Consider the following 27,289-nt stretch of genomic DNA (forward strand, 5'->3'; position numbering starts at 1 on the left):
CAAAGTTTGACGATTATATTTCAGGAGCATTATGTACATTGGCCATGAACCAAGAAAATGTAGAGATCACTTTAATGCCAAAAATCTTCACATTTTCCATGTACATTTTTCTGTCAGACCAACAGGTGCCAGTATGTGCCAACTACAACACTAAAGCAGCTCATCTGTGCTAGTGGGGACAGGGTCCATTCTCTTGTCCAGGTATGTGAAAATGAGAGTAGTATAAGGAGGTCTTACCTGTGCTAGTGGTAGACTATCGTCACTGTCTTCACTGCTCTGACTGGGGCTGGATGTGTGGGTGGAGTGGGAACCCGCTGGGGAGCCCTGTTTGACAACTGACTGAAACCCTAACTGTGAACTGATCTGTGATTGGCTGATGGTCATCAATGGCTGCTGTCCCATCATGCCCATTGTCGACAGTGTCGTTGGTGCTCCTCCTAGTGAATAACTATTAGACGTTGCCATGGAAACTGACGAAAGCATGGTACTGTTGCTGGCGGTCGACATGACACTATTGGACAGACTGATATCCGGTACCTCAAAGTTCGGAGGAGGGAATTTTGGAACCATGATGGCGTCTGTCATGTGACGTGCAGGCGGAATGTTCTGAGTGGTCGGGGAGCAGTTTTGCCGTGCCATGTTAGGGGGGTGGGACAATGGTTGGGTAAGGTTCATAGTGTCCAAGTCCATCAAGTTCCCACCCGTACGGGATAAAGCCTGACCCGAGGGAAAGGTGTTCTCCTGCATTGATTGGGCAACATTCTCAGACACCTGTTGTATGCCCATTCCCATGGGAGCTAGGTCAAAGTCCTCATCTCCAAAACTGGGGGTGTGGAATGTCTGCAAAGAGAAGTATCGAGGTAAAGTTACAATGGGAAGAAAGTCTGTTATATGATGCAAAAATCAACATAACTACATTCCAACATGAGCTTATTCCACCATAATATCAGGCAGCAGTCAACTTCAAGGGAGGCAAAAACCAAAAATCAGTAAATGACATTTGTAGGAGCAAATAAACATAATATAATACTTCCTTTTTTGTTGAAACTTTCACTTTCCAGCAGGATATCATTCTGCCTTTTACCACAGCCTCATTCAACATAATAACATCCTTCTAAGATCAACTGATCTCTCACAATCAGACAAACTTGGCCACTGATGATGTTTTGGGCCATTTAATAACTGTAGTTTACAAACTTGTAGTTTGACACAGCATCATGAATTTTTTAATACTGTATTGCAGAAAAACTACTCCATAACATGGTGATGCAAACCCTTGATTATTCCTTTATTTATTTCATTGTTGCTAAACCTCATGTTCAAGAATTTCTAATTTATATGATGTCGGTCAGTTTTATCGGTCAGTTTAATCCTTTAATGGATATCTTATGCTTACTTTAACAGCAGAAATAACGGCAGACACATGAGATGTTTTGCTGGCATAGCTTGTGTACGTAGGTTTATCAGTTTTGTTTCCTTCAAATGGATTGCATGCAGCACATAGTGTATTAAAAAGCAATTTTCAAGGCTACCATAAGGTGATTAAAATACTAGCTGTTGTAAATGTAAAGAACTTTGTTAAATATAAACTGAACATTAGCATTCCTTGACCCTGCAACCAGATTTCAGATCCTGCGTGCGTCGGTCTGTAAAATGAGCAGTAACCTGTGCTGATGAATCACCTATACCTCAAGGGAATCAACCGTCAAGGTTAACAACTGGCCATCACAACCAGATGCTCGCAATGATAATCATACACAGAACACATACAATACAGACATACATCAAGTGGGCAAATATAGATCACAACCTTGTTCATTACAATATCAGATTTCTTTCTCGAATATATGAGTCAGTTAAATAGGTGATATTTTATGTAAATGTGTTTCTTTTATGGGGGGGGTAGGGTTTATGACTGATTGCCTGCATGACATTGAGTTGAAATGACAATTCTGTTGCAATATTTAGCTGTATCTAACCTTGATGAAACATCTTCATATAGATCAAACTCTTGTATGATATAAATTCCATCTGCAAATAACACTTTTAAACAGCAAAAGTATAACTCCAGCCATGTTATACCACCTTGCAGGTAAATGAAAGGTGAACGAAAGACGTTTTGGAAAGGTTTCAGACTGGGATGCTAATCCACTGATACTGACTGATATCTGTTATAGGTAATCATCGTTACAGGTAATCATCATGGCGTAGCTAACAGTGACAATCAATTCAAGCTCAGCATGATAACAGATCTAATTCGAGTACCTGTGCCTGACAATGGCCTGACAACCAAGCTTTGTGGGGTTTACTTTCCACAAGGATCTCATCAACAATGATACATTACACAATGACATGTCAAACCATCCGGGGTGTAATCAAGCTTGTCCGCCTGTTGTCATGTCATACTTGTACATGCAGATGCCATACTGGAGATACTGGTGAGCTGTGTATTAGCAGGGTGTATTTCATTCACATATATCAACTGATCTTTCTGTGAATTGTGCCTAATTATTTCATCAATGTTGTTTGAACAACAAACTAATGCACTCCTGAATAAATGGAACATTCCAATAAACACCAAACATTATGCAATGTAAAAAATTTCATCCACCAGACTGCGATGAATACTGAACTAATGAAACAGCAAATAATTAAACTATGTGAATGAATCGTGACCAAGTGGCTAAGGTTGGCTAAGGTGCTTGTTTTTTAACCACCAAGACCTGCCAGGACCTGCTAGGACCCAACTTGACTCATCTGGCTGCTTGTGCTGTCCATTTGTCTTCTACCATTATGGTGTGCATATCTGTTTGTCACATTTGGCAAAGTGGCCACCAGTAACTTGCTCATGGTCAGTGGTTTATCCCAGGTACTAGGTCCTTTATCAGTAACTAAAACTGATATAAATTAAACATTCTCGAGCATGATAAATAAATACATGTACATGTATAATACTTGACAGAAAAATAGTGATTTTGTCAAATATTCTGTCACTTTTATACATTGTCTATTAACACTACACATTTTCCCCCTTCTCTTCCTCCTTTGAGTAAAACAAAATTTGTAACAAGAACTATGTATGATAAGTTACTGACTAACTGACTCTTTTACACTTTGTTACTGACTTATTTCTTGTTCATGTTCACGCATGTACTGTAATTACAATGGCTGCTAGCTTTTGTTTGGTCCCTAGTGCTCCAGTCCAAATGTACCAACGCACACATTAAGATCATCATCAGTGGTATGAGTGAAATGGGGGGGGGGGGGGGGGGGGGGAGGAGGATGACAGGCACTGAAGGCGGCCATTTAGGCATGACTTTGTGGTCTTGTTGTCAAGATAACCATTTACTACACAAGTCTAACATGGAGACCAATAATACACAAAGGTTGCCTACTGATCCATTCACATTACTGCCTAAGCTGAATACGTTTTTACTTCATACATCAGTCAACTTTCAGCAACGCTAATAGCCTGAGGCATTTCTGCGCAATCACAATCCTGGGCCTGAATTTCCCTTCCATCAACCTATAATCACATTTACCGCACAACATAACATAAATTCACCCTACTAACTATCACACTCTCTAATCATTTTCATAGCATCTATAATTTACGTGTATTTATCACGAATATGCGCAGAAGCCTAGAGAATATGCACAGAAGCCTAGAATTTTTAGCCAGAAAGATTTAAAGCCCAAATGAACATTAGGTTTGTATTCAAACTCATTCCACTAAAATAATAACAACACAGTAAATAATAACCTTCACCTAGTACTAGGCCAACAGTACTTGTTTCACATCACCAACCTCATGAACAACTGGGAATGTGGCCCTTTTTACACTTTTTGTTTTCCTTTCTTTAAACTTCTGTTAGAAATTTCGCCTTTGAAAATGCCTTTACTCTCAACTATATACATTTACCTGCCACCGCTAAAAGATAAAAAGTATCTTAAAAAATTGGGTGAGCAGATAAAGTTGGGACAGGCAGCGACGGGAAACAAGCAACCATCTTTTCAGAAATCTTAGGATTAATATTAACAAAACTTTAACTTACTACAGTTTCTCTTGTCCATGTAATCATGCATGTAAAAGTTTCAAGGGTGACCTTTTAAGAGTATTTTGTTTACCAGATGTATTCACCTGAGTGGCACCTGTACAGTGTACCTACATAATTAACCTTGTTCAAACAGACAGGTGGGCTGTTCACCTGTGGTGCCGTCAGATCAATACATGCCTACCACAGCCTTAGACAGCAGCCTTTAACAAGCTCTGAGCAGCTGGTGAACATATGTAAGATGTCTTCATACAATTCCTACATTGCTTTATTTCACCACAAAAAACCTCCACATTTTCAAGATTCTTTACACCTTTTCTTGAGGGAGTCACTGAAATATTTACATAATCAAAACATGTTCCATGCAAAAAAAAAACACCTGTCATTTTTTATATAAAGGAAATAGTTATAACATGCATGACAGCAGGAATGTACTGATGAGGTGGTAAAAAAATTTTTTTTTTTGCTTAAAAACAAGTGGGCTTCATTAAAACCAAAATGTCAGATTAATACCTTTCCTGTGGTGAAAATGCAATTAAATCTAACGCTTGGTAAACATACATAGCCGAAAGGGCCAATATCATGTTTGTAGATATACTTGTCATCAGTGGCTCTAATTCTTATATCATCCCCGTGTTGGGTAACCTGTTTAAAACACTGTGGCTATAAAATTTATACTAAGTTTCTGTGTAAGGACTTTGACATGAGTTCATCAGGAATGGTCTACTACTGATTAAAAGTGCTTACATCTATCTTTAATAACTGAGGACTGATTCAACAGTAACAGTCAATGGAAATATGGCTAAATTTAGGCTAACATAACGATACAGTTCAATTAATGTTGACAAAAAAAGTGTTTACTGATTTATTTATTTATTTATTACGATGGTTTTTGATGCCATACTGAAGTATTATTCACTAATGCAAAGGAAATCAGTTTAACGAGTAAAATTTAATGGGTTTGATTACAATACACAGTACTCAGTTAATTGAAACTCTGTTAAAACAATTAAGAATAATCCTATTCATCATCATAAAATGTTTATAAACATGACACATGCTCTGTTCGTTAATATATGTCCATTAATATGACCATGGAGCTTTTCCAATTTCCTCTAACAGACAATGTGCATTATAGATTAATTACAATACATGCATTAATTCATGACACTTGATTAGATCTACCGAACAGGTGGAAGTCCAGATGCCATACATCTACTTTCCATTAATCTTGCAAATGCCTGTCTGCCACAAAATCAACTGTTACAGAGAACACATGGCACAAAACCATGTAAGTGTAGTTTGCATATTAACAGCACTAAGAGCATGTATAACCACGTGTTCAGTAATGCACATACATCACAACAGTGTTAATGCAGCGTACATATAATCAGGTTTTAAATTCGTGAGATGTTACAATACATTCAGAATGCTTAGATTGATTTACAATGCTGCTGATGTGTGGGCATTTAAAATCTGCAAGTTCCTTCCTCAATTAGCTTTCATTACTCCCCATATTGCGCAGATCGACTGAAATGATGCATGTACTGCATAAGTTTTGCATGTTTTTACACTGCAATTAACATTCGCAAATTGAACCAGAGATCACAGATTAAGATTATAAGATATGCGTGTAGGATAAACAGTATCAATATTTTAGCATGAATACACCCTGAGTTATTCGAATGCCTATATTCCCATACAGTATCTGTATGCACATTGCACATGGACATGTATAATTCAAAGTCATCTGATCTACCAGCTGCTTCTGAAGCGAGGAACTCAGAAACAAATGTCGCCATGATCCCTCTACCATAACATACAGCGAAATCTAAAAATGATTCATAATGATAAAAAAAGAACACATATTGCTTGCCTGTTTTTGCTTAAATGTTGTGTTAACATTATTTCAGGGATAGCGTGATGGGTGTCTCTTTTTGACTTGCAGCTTCCCTTGTGGATATATTTACATGTACAGCCCTGCCCCAATGAAACACCAGGCCAAAATCATCAAATACTACAAGCTAAAGAAGTGTACCAGTTAGCTGACAGCAGACCAATTTACATGGCCACTCCTTACACTGGACATCAACTAAGCTAGCACATGTAGAAAGATCATCAACTCTGAATTCGTCCGCATGTGGTGCGTATGTCCTCAACGCCAAACTAATCACTGATCTGTGTGTGATGAGGCAGATGTTCTACACCATTAACGGTCATCGCAATGGAGATGATACAAGCCATGTGGTGAACATTCATGAACAACAGGCACACTAGGTTAAATATGTAAATAACGATAACGACGGCAAACTTTATATACAGAGCATTATATATATGCACACTAAAATCAACATTATTTAAGCATTATTTGAAATGTGTTCACATCATAATGTCAACATGTGTTCACAAAGCAATGTCAACATGGCGTTTGAATGCAACATGCCAAAATTCTTTACCCCCCCCCCCCCCATAAGATAGAAATGAGTGATAAATTTTAAATAAATGAGACCTAGCTGTATCTGCCTGTCAGAGGTGCTCAACGCATGTAAAGTTAATTGACAGAAACAGAAAATTCACCTCTGGTCTTGATTACATTGATAGGATAAAGCAATTCTGCTATCACACTTGAGTGTGAATAGGCCCCAGCCTTAATTTATTAACAGTTTGATCTACATCCCAGATATAACTCTTCATCACAAACAGATAAAGTGTTTCACTCGAAACACAGAGATCAATCAAGATTTCCTGGTAGATATGATACAAGTCACACCTGAGTTTGATATCTGTTGATCAGTGCATGGCCACCTGAAAGTCAGGCTATTCCAGGTAACGCCAAGCAAACACAGCTAAGTCAGAGTAAAAACCACAAAAAAAACATACAGCCGACCAGGGTAAAACAAGTACATGATAAGAAAAGTAATTAACCGTTTTAATTATCTCCTTTACCAGATCTGAAATGAGCCTTGAAGGATAATGCTATTTTTTAGTTTTTTCTTCAACAAGATTATGAAACCTCATCTGCACTGCATAATACCATGGGACTAACACTGACTAGCTTTTCAATACTTACATCATGTGAAAGTGAACAATGCCTATACATATATACAGATCAATATGTTATTGACAGTTTTATAAGGATTACCTGACAGACAAATTAAATGTTGAGGTAAACAAAGATTCCATGTAAATAAATCTGTTACAGTATTTTCGCTTAGTAAAATGTACACAACCCAAACTTGACATTTTTCAGGTTCATACATGTACAATACATATACATGTATATGTGAAAAAGAGCAACCTACATGTAATCTGTCATGTTAACTTCCAGAAGTACACATAAATGTTATAAAACTGTAAATGAAATATTTAGTACGAGAACAACCGTCATAAAAAGGTATTTCACAATATATATTGTTACAGGAGACAAAGTTATAATATGCTCCTCTCATGTACCTAAGGGTTATTTTAAGCTTACAGATAGCAAAGCCTGGACAAAACAGCAATACCTCCATCAATATGATGCGGAGTAATTTAGAATATGCATGGCCCAAGTACTACAACTCTCAAAGAGATTGAAGCTGGTATAACATCGAGACACATTAATCTATTAGCTCCGTGTAGATGGCATGTCACTGGATTTAGGAGAACAGACAGAGTATTTATGTGAACTGTTATCGGCGGAGACTTCAGAGATGGATTCAGAATGGCATTGTCCACACGATTTGGTTAAAGGGCTAAATATTCCAGGAGAGAAAAAACATTGGGGTTTTTATTCATAAGGGTTGAGCTAGGCTGTGGGAGATGCTGTCAGAACTCTGCCTAAATGATGACAACACTTTGACGCAGGTTACAATAGTTTCCATCTATCACTCTTAACTGTATAATGTATAAAGCCCACTATGTTTACAAGGGGAGGCCGGCATTGGCTAGGGTCAGGGTCGATATCGCCTCTAGCTACTTCAGCTCCTGCTAATGATGTTTTTGTAGACTGTTTCCATTACTTTGATCAAATTTTCCTTTTCTAAATTAACTTGTCAATACCACTTTTGATTAATGACAGCAGATAAGCGGCCTAATAAATGGCTCTGAGTCAGACCTTACACTCATGTCCAGCACTAAAATCTGCCTCTATCCCAGACCTCTATCGATCACAGAACAGCGGTCATTAAGGGGAGACAACTGACCAGCATAATAGTCCATCAACATTCTGGATACAGCTACATGGCTCAAGTGTTAAGAAAGAGCCTCTGGGAAATACAGAACAATGACATCGATAGTACATACGGGAGGTTATGAGAAAACAAACCTGAGATTAGAAAACAGACAACGGTGTCACAACAGCAAAAGACAATGTCACAGGTACATCAGAGAGCCTCTAAAAAAAGGCAACAGTGTTGCATATGCCAGTGAGCTTCTAGAAAAACATGTCACAAGTACCAGTTTCCAGAAAAGTCTTATTTAGTGCCATAGGTACATCAGACAGCCTCATGAAAGGACAACCATGTTATGGGTACACCTGGGAACCTCTTTTGGAAACAGAAAATGTCATTAGTACACAAGAAAACCAATAAGAAACAGCAATGTCAAAGGTACATTATGCAGAACATATTGTGGGTTCATCAAACACACAATGTCTCAGGCTCATGTGAGAACGTTTACTGGACAACAGACAACACTGCCCTAGCAGAGGAACTTTGGGAAACAAACAACAGCAAGTGTCCTGTAAGTACTGGTAAATATACTTGATTATGACAGAAAAAGTGAATAAATCAATATAAATTTATACTCATAATGGCATAAAAAAGCTTATCAAACTGATAAATACTGCATTAGCAAACTGATCAATACTTCATCAGCAAACTGATCAAAACTTCATCATAAACATGTACAATAAATGAACAAAATAAGACTGTAGTCTGATGTTGTATTGGATAAGTGTACACTAGCATTTATCAGATTCCTGGCAAATAAAATATTAGACAAAACATACACATGACCTGTAGTTCATAGCGCAGTTTATATTGGAAGTCAAAAAGATAAAATTGTCTCACAAATACTATTTTCAATTTGCGTATATCATAAAGAAACCTTAATTAAACCAGTAATTAAATCAAGTCCTTACACTACCCAATTCTTCAACCTTTTTGTCATAGGAAAAAGCGACTTTCAGTGCAATTTATGCATATTTTTAATTTGAGACAAAACTACATTGGTTGGATTTGCCAATTTCAGGGCTTCACAAAAAGTATATTTTTATCAGTCTACACAGAATAATGCCTTCAGAAGTTGCTTGAATAAACACCTTATAAACATGCGAAAAGATTGAAGAATTACAGTACTACACTAAAGTTCAATATGTAAATGTGCACTTGAAAGACAGACAATAATCTGGGACTAGGTATCTGCTCTGTGTCAGAGTGACCCTTGCCTGTTTAACCATCAAACTACTGGTATCTGCGATTCACAGGACACATCATTACAAATCCAGGGTGCAGCTAATTAGCCAAACTCCGGTGTCTATTATGATCACAGTCAGACCTGGTGCTATAATGAACAGGTAAAGAGGGACAACCAGAAGAGGCCAAGAGTAGATGGTACGTACGTGGTGCTTACTAACAAGCCCACGGCCACAATTATTGATCAGGATCAGAGCGTTTGCACACAGGAAACAGGCATTGACAGAACAAGGCATACGGAAATCAAATACACGTATTGTTCACTCAGATCTGACATCATGAAAGAGGTAGTGCCAAAACAGTACAACTCAGCATTGAAATCAATGAAGACAATACATTTGTGCATATGAGAATCAAAGGAGTACAAAAGATATACGTTAGATAAGCTGAAATCATGAGCCCATATGGCTTAAAGTGAAACAAACAATCTCACTAGACACTGTGCCTACCTGGTCCAGGTAGTTTTCCAGTTCCAAATCAACTGTGCTATAACATGTGAATGGTTGAACATGCAATTCTGAACTAGTCCTACGTCATGTGAAGATGTATAATGTCAGCCATTATTCTCTTTCTGTAACCCATTAGCCAGAGCGACTGCTAATTACTGCTAAAATGAGTTTATCAGAGGAGTCCTTTGTCAAACGCATCGTCTGTCAACCAGATTATGTAATCGCATCAAACTGTTGTCATGACTACCAATCGGTTATGTAACAAAAAGTTTATGTCATTATGTTCTTGACTTGCTGACAGTAACAGCTGTATATAGACAAAAGTTGCTATGGAGTTGTTAGTATTGCAGTTTTACACAGTTTGAGAGCTATACACAGCTTATTCTTTTATACATTCTCTTATAAATTCCATTAAATTATATACATGCATGTGAAAACATAACAATGATATTCTGTGGAATAAATCGAACAAATAAGAAACCGTACATTCGACACAAAATCTGTTAAACAACAATCAATATGCAGGATAACAGGCAACAGCAGACAGCAAGACAGTAATTATCAGTGATTTTACTACCTCACTAATTAACTAAATGGTTTATATCTTTCACAAGTCAATAAAATTTTACAGAGACAGAAAAGAGATTACTAGCAATCTATTGTCATGACAAAATATCAGGCATTTAAATAAAAAAAATAATGAAAATTAACAATAAAATATTCTGAAATTATTACGAGTCACTTAAGCTAAATGACTGATTTCCTTAATCAAGAAAATGTTGATATATTAATAGATTAACCAGAATTTCCTGTTTAAGAGTATACAGAGTATAGGCTCAATGAATAATGGAATGGGATGTTATACACTGTTATGCCCAATGTTCAACTTTCACATACATGTACACAATACATGTATGAAGAAATGAGCTACATGGGATTCAGTGTTATCTCTAAATACCCATGACAAGACACTGCCTCCTCTACACAGCTCTATGCAAAGTTTTTCACTACCCTGACAACATTCTCCCCAGTCTACAAGACAAGTTCAGCCGCATTTCTTTCGTTTTTTATAGCCCTTTTTTTCTGGTTAACGTGAACTGTATGGGCAATAATGTGCCAGTGTTTTTGACACAGGTCAACAAGCCTGACATACAAAACATGTTTTTTTCTGTTCTTCAAGTTAACAATCCATCTTTACGTTCACCTCTAGATATCATAGACAACTGATGTAAACTGAATATAAAAAACCAACAGGACAATTATCACGCACATAATACAACATAAAAAAATGTTTGTTTAATGTCAGCTAACAGCGTCCAAGATTTGGTTTACCATTGAATAACATTCTTAGCTTCTTTTTTTCCTCTCTCTCTCTCTGCTATTATCTCTGGTTAACATGTCAGCCAATTGATCATCTGAGCCTATACAGAAGCAGTTGTTCAGTCATCTACAAGCTAGGACACACCATAAAACCAGCATTAACATTTACTCCCTGCTCAACTTTTTATCCACGGAAGAAGGATTACAAGCTTTTCAACATCTCATTCATAGGAGTCTCTGAAAACTTACATTTACTACAAATTTTTTTTAATCCTTTCTTATGCATCTGACATTTTTTCTAAAATGCTTTATTTCCTGGACATGTGACGTTTACAATTACATGCAAAATGTGCTTGTAAGAAATAGTGTAATATGTAATACACTTATAATACAAGTTTACAAGGTACACATGATTTAAGTCAACATGGTACCATGCAAACAGACCCAATAATCAGTACAGGCAGGTCATAATATTCATTGCTTAGCGAACACATGTTTAAACTTTAATATTACATGACATGGCTTCAGCTTTCTCCCACACCTGAGTACACTGACTAAGTATATTTCTGGGCATATATACATGTACTATTACTCCAGACGTCAATTGATCTCGTGAATAGGAGCAACTGGGCTTTGGGATTCCAAGCAACTCAGAGGAAATGGAAGCAAATGAGACCATCTGATCAGGCAATGATTTTAGTCGATCTACACAGGCTTATGATCACTGACAACTGCTTGCCTAATATGTTTTAGGAATCTTATTTACTTACTTGAACTTCAAAATTTGCTCTTCCCTGAGACCCTCCATGATCATCAAGAAATAAATAATAGCAATTCATATACACTTGCATTTTTTAAACCATGAAGATTAAAGCGAACAGCAAAGATATGCCATAAAATCCAACATACGGAGAAGTTAATATGTTATTTCAATTGACGATAGCAACAAAGTAACATAGTGTTTTAAAATAAAACCATACAAACGAATTGCCTTTTTTTTTTTTTTTTTTTCAATTTCTGAGACAAAACTATGCCAAGATATTTACCTCAGCCATGCTGGCAGGTTTGTAGGCCTGGTAAGGGAAATCAGCTTTCATAAGGGAGCCTGTGTTGATCCAACAGGACTAACTCCAGGAAATGATTTCGCACATGGGTAAGAACACGTACTCGAGTGAGCGCTCGGCTCTTTGCACTGGTTAGTCTGATCATCCAAGGGAAATCAGCCAGAAGTTAGCAGGTGGTGAAAATAGTAGCTGTGTTGGACATTGTTGTCAAAGCTGTGGAAGGATCGACTGTTGATAATCTCAGAATGAAGCGTTTGACTGCTGGTTTCTGTTAAATGTATAACAGGATCGACGCTGAATTCCACCCTTAGCTTACGCAAGAATGGGCCTGTAATCCACATACAGGCAAACTGTTACCTGGAAAATCTGTTATAGGAGCACAAAACAAACAGCGTAATCAGGCAAGAGGTTGCAGGCTATTGTTTAGTAGGGCTGCTGTTGATCACATCTGTTACACACACTCAATAAAAGTCTCCTACTCAACACCACTTTATGACATTAGCACCTGACAGTGCAATCAAAGGTAGTGTGTAAACAGGTTTGTGAGTGGCTCTTGCTAATTGAGGCTAAGATGTATCTTACAGCCTACAGAGGAGAGGTATACCTATGCTAGCAGTCCCGACAGGTGGCATTAACAGTTTGTCCTCTCGAGCCGCTGGTCAGTGCATCTTTATGCAGTGCTGACAAACTGACTTCTGTGCTGTATGAAACAAGCCAAGTGTTAGGTTTACAGGTATGGTAATACAACCAGCCCACCTGTACTGGTATGCCTTCTGTGGGATGAGCTGGGCTAGCTAACCTAATTCACCCTGGAGCTATTGCCGCTGACTGAGGATGGCACCCTCTCACAACTATTTACAGTCACCCTTGGGCAGCCAAATCATAAAGAATAACAAAAAAAATCCTTACCTATACTAAGAATAGAAATTGCTGTTCCATTATTAACTCCAGATCTTTAATCAACTTAGAACAAGGCAGGTCAAGGTAATTAAGCCTTTTTTTTTTTTTTTCTTCAAATGGGTCAGCTAAATTTCAGTTGCCTTAAGGAAACCTGGACAAACTCAGCACCTGTATTTAATCACAGTGTATTCAGTAGTCCTGAAAGAAGAGGTTAAGATTCCTGTGTAGGTCAGCTATAAGTGACAACTGTGCTAAACAGGGATAATCTGGTAATCTGTCCTCAAGGAATCCTTAATATCTACACATGCCTTCTGTGAGTATCCACACCTAGCATATCCGCCTGGAGAATGGAAGTCTGGTGTTCCAGGTTACAGCCAATTAGCCTTCCCTTGATGGGGTATCCACTGGGTATCTAGGCTGTGATGTCGGCCTCCTCTGCTATTACAGGGAGTTCTTCTCTTTTGTCTGCTGTGGAAGCGATCGCGCTGCGGTAGCCCCAGTGGTTGTTGAGGCTGTTCCACTTCAGTCAGCAAACATCCCCTGTACCCTGGGTCCTCTCAGCTGGCAGTCCAACAGGCACTATACACCCACTGTATTGACCAATAGGAAGCTACTTGACTGCACACTGACTTCTGACCATGGCTGTCTGTGTTAAGTCCACCAGATCTGGCTCCTTTGCTGTACTAACTCTGGATACCCCTCTCAGCACTGCCTAAGCATGTAACACTGGACATAACCCCAAATGTGACAGGTATTTACCCCACAGGCCATATACCTGAACTAGCCTGATCTGTGAGCTGGCTGTTAAAACCTATAGGTATGACTTGTAGTGTTAAGCCTATTCACAGTTTAGACTGATGTACTACAGTAGCATAAGGGTGTCAATCAGTTATTGAGTGGGTAACAACACCATGTGGCCAGCCATTCACTGCAGGACGTAGATCTGACTGGATGCTCACTTAACTGATCACTGTCTGACAGCAGTATCAAACAGTTTACCTGCAGGTACAACTGTTCAGCTCATCTCCCTTTAGGAATCTAACCCCTGAAACACAGCAAAGCATTACTCCAGTCAGAATACCTTGAGGGTTACCCTAATTGCCCCAGGCATAATTAATACCAGTTAATCCCTACTGTTTGCTCTACATCTGTTGGAACCCCTCAGGAGGGGGAGGTCCTAAAAGAACAGATGGCCAATGTACTGCCTCAAAGGGCAGGTCTATATTACACTGATTGACAGATGTGCAGGTTCATGGGTTAATGGCTGTTGAGAAAGAGGTGTGCCATGTTCCAAATAAGGACATGCTGAGGCGTCAGTCAATGTCAGTGACACATCACAAGCGTATCAGTGGAGCCTAGTGGTAGTTTGTATTCCATGCAAGGCTTCACCCTCTTAGCTCCCTGTTGATAGGTTTAATAGACTTAAAGGAGCACCCTGAAGACAATCCATTAAAGAGCACAACCCTGTACACATTAAATGTGCCAGAGTCAAAACCTGGAGTATGACCAAAATGAGACAAAATCGCTCGTTAATGAAGTGCATTCATCAAACGGGAAAAACAGCAAATATTGAAAAAACCACGGAAACTATTGAATCAAGTAATGACTTAGTCCTGTCTGCAGGGAAACCGGCTCCTTCCTCATATTTAATGTTCACAGAGGAAAACGGAACACAGGCTGCGGTTTGAATTAGGAACAACTTCTGCCCTGTACGTATGCACAGTGGTTCTACAGTCAGATTAGAGTGAAAGATAAACAGCTTGTTTAACAACACGGCAAAGCAATTTGGCTTCATTTGTTCACCATTTACCCTGGTATAACTGTCCCACAATGATTTCCTTCAGTATGAACAAAAACCCAAAATGATGTTTAGAAATTTGCTTAATGCTGCCATTTCCTAATTGTTACACTCTGTACATGGAAGGCGTGTAGAGCGGCTATCAGGAAACTTCACAATTAAGAGCTAGGTCTTGTCGCCTTACAAAAAAAAATCCCCAGGAGTGTTCATCACAAACAAATCATTTCCCTGACAACTGGGCTAAGCTGTGCTTGTAAATCAGACACTATAAGGTTAATCTTAACCTCTGTAATCCCTAGAAAACGGCTGATGCACATGTGTTCAACACAAACATTCTGTTAGCATCAATCGCTAGCATTTATATGAGCTAATTGCTTTACTATGTTCACTTAAAATGCACATGTGCTTATATTGTACATTGCTAAGAAATTCTACACAAAATAAAATTCACCACTGCATATGCTTACATTCAACCCCATTACCTCAATAATTCACAAACATTTACATATAGTACATGTCATTAGATTGCACATATGTGCATATGATGGCATACATGTACACTGCACTGATAATATATACAGGTAAATGCATGTTTAACCTTTCAAAGTGCTCATGACTCTTCCATGATGCATGGCTAAATTATGCCATACACAATCCTATGTTTATACAGGGTCAAATGAATGCTGTTATAAGCACTCAATGTGTACATATTTCCATGAAGTTCATCGCAGTGCAGAGAATAGATGTTTATTTATTTATTTATTTGATTGGTGTTTTACGCCATACTCAAGAATATTTCACTTACACGACCGGCAGCCAGTATTATGGTGAGAGGAAACCGGGCAAAGCCCGGGGGAAACTCACGACCATCTGCAGGTTGCTGGCAGACCTTCCCACATACAGCCAGAGAGGAAGCCATGCAAAGACTGCATTGGTGAAAGGCTCCTGGGTCATTACCCTGTGCTAGTGAGCTAACCAAGTGAGCTAACCAACTGAGCCAAATACATGTTTAGGACTATAGGTGAATAATATATCTTCTGCAGAAATTTTCTGCCTCATGCCAAGTTATGCTTTTGCTAAGCAGAGTATATACCAGTACTGCAAGGTAGGTACAATGCACATGTACTACTGGTTCACAGTCACAAGAACAGGTAATACAGATCCACAGTCACAAGTAAATGTAATACAGATCTAGACACAAGTACATGTAATACAGATCTAGATCAAGACACAAGTACATGTAATACAGATCCACAGCTACATGTAATAAACATTCAGGCACAAGTACATGTAATACAGATCTCCAGTCACAAGCACATGCAATACAGATCCACAGCTACATGTAATAAACATTCAGGCACAAGTACATGTAATGCAGATCTCCAGTCACAAGCACATGCAATACAGATCCACAGCTACATGTAATAGACATTCAGGCACAAGTACATGTAATACAGATCTCCAGTCACAAGCACATGCAATACAGATCCACAGCTACATGTAATAAACATTCAGGCACAAGTACATGTAATACAGATCCACAGCTACATGTAATAAACATTCAGGCACAAGTACATGTAATACAGATCCACAGCTACATGTAATAAACATTCAGGCACAAGCACATGTAATACAGATCCACAGCTACATGTAATAAACATTCAGGCACAAGCACATGTAATACAGATTCACAGCTACATGTAATAAACATTTAGGCACAAGCACATGTAATTCATCCAGTCATAAGTACATGTACAGAGAGAAAACAAAAAACCTTATTTCAGATGTATATAAAGTTTTTCTTTTTCCATTCATATGGCTTCCATTCAAAGATCAGTTTAATGAACAAAAACCCATCAGTGTGATACCCTCGAGTCAGTAAAGCGTGACAGGATAAATTCAATGCTACCTTCTATCAGCGTTATCTCCAGATAACGAATATTTATTATTTTCAATTCATAATTCACTTCATACCATATACATCTAAGAGCTCCTAGTGAAGAAATGTCTTTTAAGCATTATTTAAAGACAAATGTCCAGAGATACAATGAATGCATATGTATGTGAACATTTCAACTTAATCTGTTTGCTGGATGTAGACACGTCCAAGGACAATACATAAAGGTTGACAATGGCCGTGTACAATACAGGCCCCTAATGGCTGCGTTTTATAGCCAGCTTAATGACTGTTCTCTGTTAGATTAATAGTAAACACTGTAAGAGTGGTGTTGTTTATCTGGGTCATCTATACAATACCCCCGCCACTACAGTTCATCCTCTAACGAAACATTATGATCACCCAATGTACAGTGTAATTCAGTTTATGGGCTTTTGTGGGCACAAATGGTAATCAGTCTTTCTGGAAGTGGGAATAAACAATGGGATATGATACAAGTACTATGAAGGTTTCGACCACTCATTAGCCGCAGGATCTTTTATCCTGTAGGACTGGTCTTGGCCCTAGAGCTGAACATAAGGTAATTAAGGTCTCTACGTGATGTTATTGATTGATACAAGACTCAATGGATAGCTTTATGTCAGTTTATTAGTACAAGTGAGAGTGGCAGCTTTCAGGGGTTGTTCCTGGATATCACAGTCAATAGAAACTGGACAGGAATCTATTCACCGACTTACAGAAGTCTGCAGATTTCTTTACACATCAGGGCCTCGATTTCATAAATATGAAATACTATCATTGAAGTCTACGTCAAAAGAGAGACTGACACATCAACAGACGGTGACTTTAGGAGCAGGCCAGTGCCCGTTAAATAATCTGATACAAAAAAGTGAATTAATTCCACAGCAAAGGCTTTTACAATTCCAACATTTTTTTTTTTATTCATGAAGGGGAAAATAAATGAAGAAAAAGTACATCAAAAAGCTTTATCAAATTACATTATGAATATCTGTAAATTGGAATCAGATTTCCATGGTGACACATTCTTAGTTCACAAGACAAAGCTTGACAATCTGGATAACTTTCACTTCTTAGTCTACCACAAACCACTTTTTCATCTCTTTGTGTGTGCATATATACCAGTAATGGTTTCCATGATCAGTGCACTAGATTTGCCAGCGCCCTTCTGAATGATACAAACTAAAACACAACAAATGTATGCATGTAAACTGGCCTTTTCATGAAGCTTTAATCTATGGAAAAACTGATTTGAAAATACATCACCCCCCTGCAGCTACCCCAGAACAGAAAATGATTAATTCCTCTACCGATAATAAGAAAAAAAAGCAGCCAACAGAAGACTATATTGAGAAATGAAAGCTAGCTCTGATGATCTGCTTTAAAAGGGATCACAATGCCGGAGCCAGATGTGTTTGTTTCTTATTCAGAATATCCCATTTCATCAACATACAGGTGAAAAAAAAATTCATGTCGTAATAAAATGCAATGTTATCTAAGAGTTAATCATGAAATAATACAAAAATCTCATCCAAAAACAAATTTCTCTGTTATGCAATTACTGAATATAAGTTACATACTGGTCGCAGTCGAATCTGTTGACAATCATAACAAAAGCAACAATCATGTTACAAAAAAAAGAATCCGGAGGAATACGCTAATGTGGCTATATGAGAATTCGATGTTTCTATTTCACGCCAGCCCTCCTTTACGTCTGTGCTCGTTCATTGTGAGTATGCAGTCTGCTGATGGGAGCAATGACCCTGTCAGTACGATTCACCAACGACCATCACAGCCACTCTGATCACCCAGGACTGGCCATGCAGCCACCAATATGTTTTGGCAATATTAATGAATGCATTCAATGAGGTTGTCAGAAGCATTCATGACTCATCCAAAGAATCGTGCTGGGAAGATCGCAGATTGACAGTGACAGAGACCTGGCTTGGCAAACTCCCACACAATGCCAAAGCCCGGTATCATAAAACCATCATTAAATGAAGACTTCTGGCAGGGATGGTTGTGTGCAGTGTTTTATCTTAGTCAGCACCCACCAGCACTGTCTTTATGACCAAGACACTCAAGTTTATGACACTTTATCCTGGCAGGCCAATGGACCAAAAACTCAACTTGAGATCTTGGTCTTTATTACTGTTGGCCTTAGGCCCTAGGCCGCTCTCTTCAGTACCTGTATATCTCCTTCTAACATCAAAGGCCTGAGCCACACTCCATGATGGATGGACTGATTGATGGACAGTTGTGTATATTTCATTCATGCACTTTGGTAGAGACTATATCGCAGTGGTCCTTGGGGGAATTTAAGGCACCATTTAGAATTCATTGGCATACACTTTCTACTCAGAACTGTATTTCAGAACAAGATAAATGCAGCTGGTGATACTACCGCCTCGTATAAGCTGGTAATCAAAAATTCATCTGTGTGACTTTGGAATATTTATAAAAAAACTACGCTGAGTAAAATTTGACCTGCGTTCATGTTAAATACATACACACAAAACACATAATTTTGCCTAAGCTTCCTTCAAAATAAAAGATAAATGAATTAATTTTGGTCTTTGCAGAAATGTGACACATGATCCATCTGTTTGACGAGGAGGAATGTCCAGAAACACTCTCTCATATCCTGGTTAGTACAGAGAAGCATGCAATACATCTAGGCCATTTCATGTTGCCATGGCAAATATGTCACAAATGACCTAACATTCTGTCTATGATTTTTACTCATTTCGCTAGATTCTGAGAGGACTGTTGATGTAAGGAAGCTGTTTGAAGTTTGTTTTGACGGTAGGAACTATATCTTAGTGCAAAAATATAATTTTCTGCACCAAAATTAACATTTTTATGACATATTTGCATGTAAAATTCACTTCCTCATGCAACTTTTTTAGGCCAAATACTGTATTTAACTTAGATAACTTTGAAGCATCTGTAAAATAAAAGTGATGCAAAACTTCTTGAAGAAGGCCTACTCAGAAATCCAATGCCAAGTAAACGACCCTGGTGTCGTAAAAAACACTAGAAAGTTTTATCAGAGGCCATTAGGTAATCACATGGATCAGTAAATATAAGTGACTGTATCGGATTGAAGGTATAGAATGCTGACCTGACAAAACTATCAGCAGGGAAGAATAGCACAGGAACAAGGAACAGGTTACCTAGATGTAAATGAAAACCTGACAGGTCATATCAGTTACTGAGCCTTCACTCCTGTCACCTATATAATGGGGGTAATGATACCGTAGTGAGATGGGTACAAGTTATGACACCGTGGAGACAAGCTATAAGCATGATCATACAACCCACACATATTCCCACTCCACGGTGGTGCTTTCAATGGAGTCAGCATGACATATGGCAAGCGGCGGGCTACAGTCAACAACAACTGCAACGATCAAAGTCCATGTGCCACAGCTGCCGTAAACAAAGAAGTCCAAAAAAAAAAGTCACTGTCAAAATCACATGATTTCTTTGATTTTGACCTGCAATAGTAATACAGATAACCTCCTAAAGCTCTTTTAATAAATGCCACACAATTTTGTCCATTACTAACTGGCTCAATTCTGCTCATTGGAGAGATCAAGTTCTGTCCATCTCAGAAAGGTGTTTTACAGTGTGCTTGGAAGGAAAGATGATAACATACTGGAAAAATATAAGTCTGAAGAAAATTATGTATGTTTGAAAGCTTGAGGTTTAACATTTAACTTAACGAAGGGAATTAACATACCGGGAAAAGATTGACTGAAAAATCACAGCTGAGTACACAAGTGCCTGTTTGATAAAAAATAAATCCATTCCCAAGAAACATCATAATTTGAGAGTATGTCTTCTAGGTTACCTTTACAAAACCTTACAGTGTAAACAATCATGTATTTTTCAGATAAAATCAATATGCACTTTTGCACAGATCCTGTGAGCTCATTTTGCTCTTGGCTATGAAATAGTATCCATCAACATCTAACTATATTATTGTATTGTAATTACATCCACAAAAGCACATGGTGACAGATGTAGATAATATTATTATAATTTAATATCACAGACATAGGAACATCATGTAATATACACGTAAAAAAATCCAATCCATGATTCCTCTTACAAATGGAAAAACATTTCCTAGGACATGCACACTCATCTGAATTTACGTATCCAAATGATATACATGAATGTTTAAGCAAGAAAGAAATCTTTGCTTCATAAAGAAAACCCCGCAAATTGCACTTGGAATAGCTGCGCATCACACCAAAAATGAAGTGGTCTCATGCACTCAGCCCTTTCACTGCCATCTCAGTGTTCCATGTTTTAAGGTTGGTGGTATAATTTGACCGAGAGACAGAATGGTTGTTAAACCTATACCGATGAAATAACAGTCAGACATGGCAACAATGAGCTCGTGCTTGTCAAAGCTACAAAGTACAAATACAAGTCAGTGTTTAGAGCAAAATACCTGTACATGTCAGTGTCTAGAGCAAAATATATCAAACCAAATACATGTACATGTCAGTGTCTAAAACCAAATACATGTACATGTCAGTGTCTAAAACCAAATACATGTACATGTCAGTGTCTAAAACCAAATACATGTGCATGTCAGTGTATCAAACCAAATACATGTACATGTCAGTGTCTAAAACCAAATACATGTGCATGTCAGTGCATCAAACCAAATACATGTACATGTCAGTGCATCAAACCAAATACATGTACATGTCAGTGTCTAAAACCAAATACATGTACATGTCAGTGTCTAAAACCAAATACATGTGCATGTCAGTGTATCAAACCAAATACATGTGCATGTCAGTGCATCAAACCAAATACATGTACATGTCAGTGTCTAAAACCAAATACATGTGCATGTCAGTGTCTAAAACCAAATACATGTGCATGTCAGTGTATCAAACCAAATACATGTACATGTCAGTGTCTAAAACCAAATACATGTACATGTCAGTGTCTAAAACCAAATACATGTGCATGTCAGTGTATCAAACCAAATACATGTACATGTCAGTGTCTAAAACCAAATACATGTGCATGTCAGTGCATCAAACCAAATACATGTACATGTCAGTGCATCAAACCAAATACATGTACATGTCAGTGTCTAAAACCAAATACATGTGCATGTCAGTGCATCAAACCAAATACATGTACATGTCAGTGCATCAAACCAAATACATGTACATGTCAGTGTCTAAAACCAAATACATGTGCATGTCAGTGTATCAAACAAAATACATGTACATGTCAGTGTCTAAAACCAAATACATGTGCAAGTCAGTGTCTAAAACCAAATACATGTGCAAGTCAGTGTCTAAAACCAAATACATGTACATGTCAGTGTCTAAAACCAAATACATGTACATGTCAGTGTCTAAAACCAAATACATGTACATGTCAGTGTATCAAACTGAATACATGTACATGTCAGTGTCTAAAACAAAATACATGTGCAAGTCAGGGTCTAAAACAAAATACATGTGTACGCATGTTCTGCACAAGACTGCATCTATGCACAACAATTTTTTGGTAATTTAAGATTAAACTTTTTGTATCTCTTCAATGTTGTTAAATTTAAATACTTTATTATCAAGGTATAACGTTAAATAAAAATTTTATGATCAGGCATGTTGATATAATTCAACATGGGCTCTGGTGACTCCCATAGTCCTGGCCCCGGATGACAAAGAGATACTTTAGTCAAAATTTCAAATCACTTTAAAACTGTGATTCCTCATGAAATAAAGTCAAAATACTGCTTGACAATGTAAATTCTGGGTATGTTATTACCCAACAAATTTCAGCTGAAATAACAGAAAGGAACATGTCATCCCAGGGCCAGATTCTCCCACCTAACTCCTCATATTCACACCTGTCCCTTGTTTACAGACTGTGACTGATGTCCACACTGATACATTTATACTTCCAACATGGCCTCTAGGGCCCTTTAATTCAAGTCCATGCCAACAATGTGTTCACAGCAGGACATATGTTCAACCCAATTTGATGGCCTTCTCAACCATTGTTTGAGCTGTTTCTTTGGCACAGGTTTCTCACTGACCCATCCAACAGCTGTGATACACATAGTGATAAACAATCTGAAAGCTATGATCAAAAAAAAAAAAGGCTATGTGTTGACAATTATATCACAGAACAGACAGACATGGGGGGTCACCCTCAACAGGACTAATGATCAAATTACCTATTCAACAAATGTAGTTTGATGTACCTGCATTAAAGCATTAAAGTAGGTAATGAGAATGTAGGTATTGTAACTGTCTGTGAATAGTATTCAAACATGGGAGAAAACAACAGCCACTGATCTAATGAGCTGAGAGAAAAGCTAATGGTTATAGCACAAAAAGACATTAAGAAGTACTTGGCAGATTATAAATGTTTGTCAAGGACATTTTATTGTTTATACAACATTGAAATCCTGTGATAGTCTTCACTCATGAATACATTTAATAGTGACAGATTCATTACAAATCAATGACAAATTTTCACCACCTCAGAAATGTTCCTGCTTCTCGTCCAGACCCCAAAAAATTAATTCCCCTCCAAAAATAAAATAAAATGTCTAATAGTGAGCTATCAGTAAATCTGCATCATACGTTAATGTTTTATAACATTAACTGCATGCAGCTTCAAGTGTGCTTCCTGCATAAAATTAATCTCTTCACGAAATTCGACAAACTTTCAAGACACATATATGTTACCATAAAACAGGCTTAATGTAAACAGACAGAAAATCAATGCACCTCAGAGATGTTTTCAAATTTATTATCCTACTGTGCTTACATATTTGTTTAAAACATCAATTGCTACACTGTATCTGCTCAACAAAGGAAAAACCACATGTATGATAAAAAGCACAGCTTCCTTCAGGAAGAAGCCACGGCTGATTGCCAACCAATCATGGTGCACAAAAGATCCTTTTCCTTTCGGAAACGAAAAAGTCGAATAAAAACCCATAAGTTAATTGCCACGTGCAGGCAATGACTGCACAACCCATGAATGGCTGGCAAAGATCTGACTGGTTCAATGCCTGTTTGAAGCGCAGGCAAAGAGTGGCAAGAGAGAGAGTTTTTACAAACTAGACAGAGTTTTTGAAGTAATTAAGAGATTTCTCTGATGAAAGTACTCGTCAGTAGAAGACCATTCAATTAGTGTAGTCAGATTTGTCTCTCTATCAGATGTTAGAGTCTAGGGATAGGGAACCACAATGGCAATACCAGAGACAAAGTCGCATCAAAGAGGAATCAAAGAGCAGGATAGAATTTAAGAGCAGGGGAGAATCAAAGGAAACTGACAGCTTCTCAATAATGACCAAAATAATTGATCGTGGGCATTTACATGCCCTAATGTTAGATACGAGAGTTATGGCAGTATAGCTGACATAACTTCCCTCTCATCTCTGTGCCATATGCTGAATTAGGACATCTATCTCGGAATACCATGAGGAATGAGTAATGTCGAATACCCCACCTGAAGTCATTTAGGCCTAAACCTTGTAGTCCGTTATTCACTCATCCTTATTCACTCCTTTTCATCTAGTGGGTAAAATGCTAACATATATTACTGTCACATTACAAGAACAAAACAAAGTTTTGATTTGGCTCACCAGTGGGTGCTAAAAAGTAACCCAGTAGTCCCCAGGCTAAAACTCTCAACTGCAACATCTACACACATGGCTCTTTATTTCAGTTACATCTAAAACTTGGGAATAACACGACAAAATTTATAAATGATGTTTTGATGTAGAAACTTGCATAGTATTCAAGTAAATGGAATAAAGATTTATAACTCGTTATATACACCTTCTGACTCAGTCATGATGTTAGTTTCTAAATTAAAACATCTTTAAACAAATAGGTCAAAGTCATAAGAAACAAAATCTGTTAATTTCTGTTATACGTGTGTGTGTGTGTGGTGGGGGGGGGGGGGTCTGAAAGCCCTCATATGAATCATGATGTAGTGTATACCCACTGTACATAGTTTTCTCACAAAATGTACACAAAAATATGACACGATTAAAGCATTGTGGTGTAATTAGAGCAATGTGCTTGTAAGTCTTACTTTCAAATGGTATATACACGAATATGTGTATTTTAGTACATTTGACAATTATTTACTTCATTTACGATGTCAATACTCAGTATTCCATACTGACAAATCAAAAAAACGTTACTCTGTCGCTGGTTTGTGCCAGTCCTCCAATTCTTAATTGTAGTTAGCAGTTTCACACTAATGGCAATACTATGCCAGTTTACCCCAACCGGCTAACTATGGTTCATTGTACGTGAAGTGCTTAAGCAGGAAAAAAAACAAGAGAGAAACTTTTAAGGTTCATCCCAATATCAAGATGATTCCATAATTCTCTTGTTTCCAGAGTTTAAAACTATTAATGTACTGCATTAAAACGATCTGTGGAACTACCAGTTGCAATGGTCATACAAAGCTAGATTCACTTCAGCCTGGAATTGCTGGAAAATTACAGTGTGTGTCCAGGGTTCATTCCTATTAAGCATTAGCAAATAACAAGTGTTAAACTGTGTAAAAAGGATGTAAATGAAGTTAAAGCTCACTCAATTAAACAGAGCACACAAAGCTTACCATGCCTATACGCACAATAAAAACATATATAGAAGCCAGCCAATGCTCAGTCACTTGACAAGGTGAATGTATCAACATGGTGGCAGGACTTAACAAAGCACTGGATGTTTACTTTTCTTCATTTGGGTCGATGAAGTTTATTCTGGATCAGGATTATTCTCATAGCTTGTGCTGGAGTAAAAATTTTGTCCAGGTATGGTTGAAGAGTGTGTCGATCCAACTCCGTAAATCACCTGCTAACCCAGGACACACGTTAGCCTTGGTATTCGTTTCATCACCTCTGCAACTTTTCATCATACCCTGTACCTACACCAGACAAAACCTTGGCTTTAGAGAGTACTTTGATATGAGACAGAGGCAGCTGAAATGATATAGCCAGCAGCAAACAAACAGGTCTAACAAAAGCATCTGTCACATCCATGCAACATAAGCTGCTCTTTCACAATGACTTATGGCACAAATCCACAGGTAATTATAGGTGTAAGCCTTGTCAGTTTTTACCTGTAAATCAGACATGTACCACACCTATATAATGAGATCAGTTGACAGTAGCTGCGTACATACAAAACTGAACAGTTTATACAGCTGTCCCAGAACCTCTCTTCATACACTAGTATGTACCGACAGAAAGCCTAAGCAGTAGAGAATACATACTTCCAGAGACACCATTTCCTTGTCAGATTACTATAAAAGTAAGTGTAACATCACATTTCTCATTGCACTTCTGTTGTTACTTAGCTATGCACATACACACTTGGGGCCTCTGTGGCTGAGGTGGTTAGTGTGCTGGTGTGCTAGTGTAGCACAATGAAACAGGAGCCTGTCACCAATGCACTCTCTGTGAGTTCAAGTCCAGCTCGTGCTGGCTTCCTCTCTGGATGTACATGGAGGTTTGTCAGCAACCTGCAGATGGTTGTGGGTTTCCCTCAAGCTCTGCCCATTTTGCTCTCACCATGCCGGCCGCAGTCATTTACGTGAAATATTCTTGAGTACAACGTAAATCTCCAATCAAATAAATGAATAAATATACAAACTGCTCTGATTCACACCTTGTTTTGTATTATTCTGATAAAAACTTCTGAGATGATTAAATTACAATACCAGAAATAATGTTTTCATGAAAGATGAATAAAAGGATCTGTATCTTATCTGACAGTTTTAATGGTGTGGTTGAACATTCACCACTCACTACAGCAATATTTATGACTTTGAGGGTCTTCTGCTAGAGAGACCCAAACCACTTGCCCATAGCAGTGTTGTTTTTTTTCACCTGCAACAGTCAGCTCAGCAATAACACTCTCAATGTCTGCCTGTGAATCAGTTGAATTTTTGACCTCCCCACACACAGCTTCGACATATCACAACTATGGCAAATTTTTATTTCCTTTTTTCATGTGAGAGAACACATAAATAATTTTGGGGCAGCAAATATCACATATCCCCATATATATGTTTTCAAAAAAAGCAAATTCATCCTTAATACATTCTCATGACAACAGCTACAGCTGACAACTTGTGAACGTCCTAACAGTGGAAATAGTTGTAATTAAGTTTGCCTTTTATCTCTGCTTACATAGAGACTTGTGATTCAGATCCAGGGCCTTATTACCCTAAGTGCTGCTCAGCATTCAGAGTGACTCGGGGAAAGTTTGCAGTATCAATTATTAAGGCTGTCCTGTCTGTCACCTGACTTTG

General features: G+C 37.9%; 1 protein-coding gene across 3 annotated transcripts in view; it reads right to left on the reverse strand.

The window, feature by feature from the left end:
* Nucleotides 1-27,289, reverse strand: part of LOC135474856 (TOX high mobility group box family member 4-B-like) — a 77,803-nt gene that overhangs the window by 13,183 nt on the left and 37,331 nt on the right. The window contains exons 1-3 of one of the 3 annotated variants that reach the window (XM_064754483.1): nucleotides 14,244-14,316; nucleotides 12,327-12,710; nucleotides 238-840 (exon numbers count right to left, since the gene is read on the reverse strand). In XM_064754483.1, the coding sequence (XP_064610553.1) occupies nucleotides 238-840; nucleotides 12,327-12,377 (654 nt within the window). In that variant the 5' untranslated portion in view covers nucleotides 12,378-12,710; nucleotides 14,244-14,316. Of the gene's footprint in view, nucleotides 1-237; nucleotides 841-12,326; nucleotides 13,891-14,243; nucleotides 14,317-27,289 lie in introns of those variants that run through there. The other 2 variants (XM_064754481.1, XM_064754480.1) reach the window with 2 other exon arrangements.

Source organism: Liolophura sinensis, chromosome 9, assembly GCF_032854445.1.
Source record: "Liolophura sinensis isolate JHLJ2023 chromosome 9, CUHK_Ljap_v2, whole genome shotgun sequence".
In the NCBI taxonomy this organism is placed as follows: domain Eukaryota; kingdom Metazoa; phylum Mollusca; class Polyplacophora; order Chitonida; family Chitonidae; genus Liolophura; species Liolophura sinensis.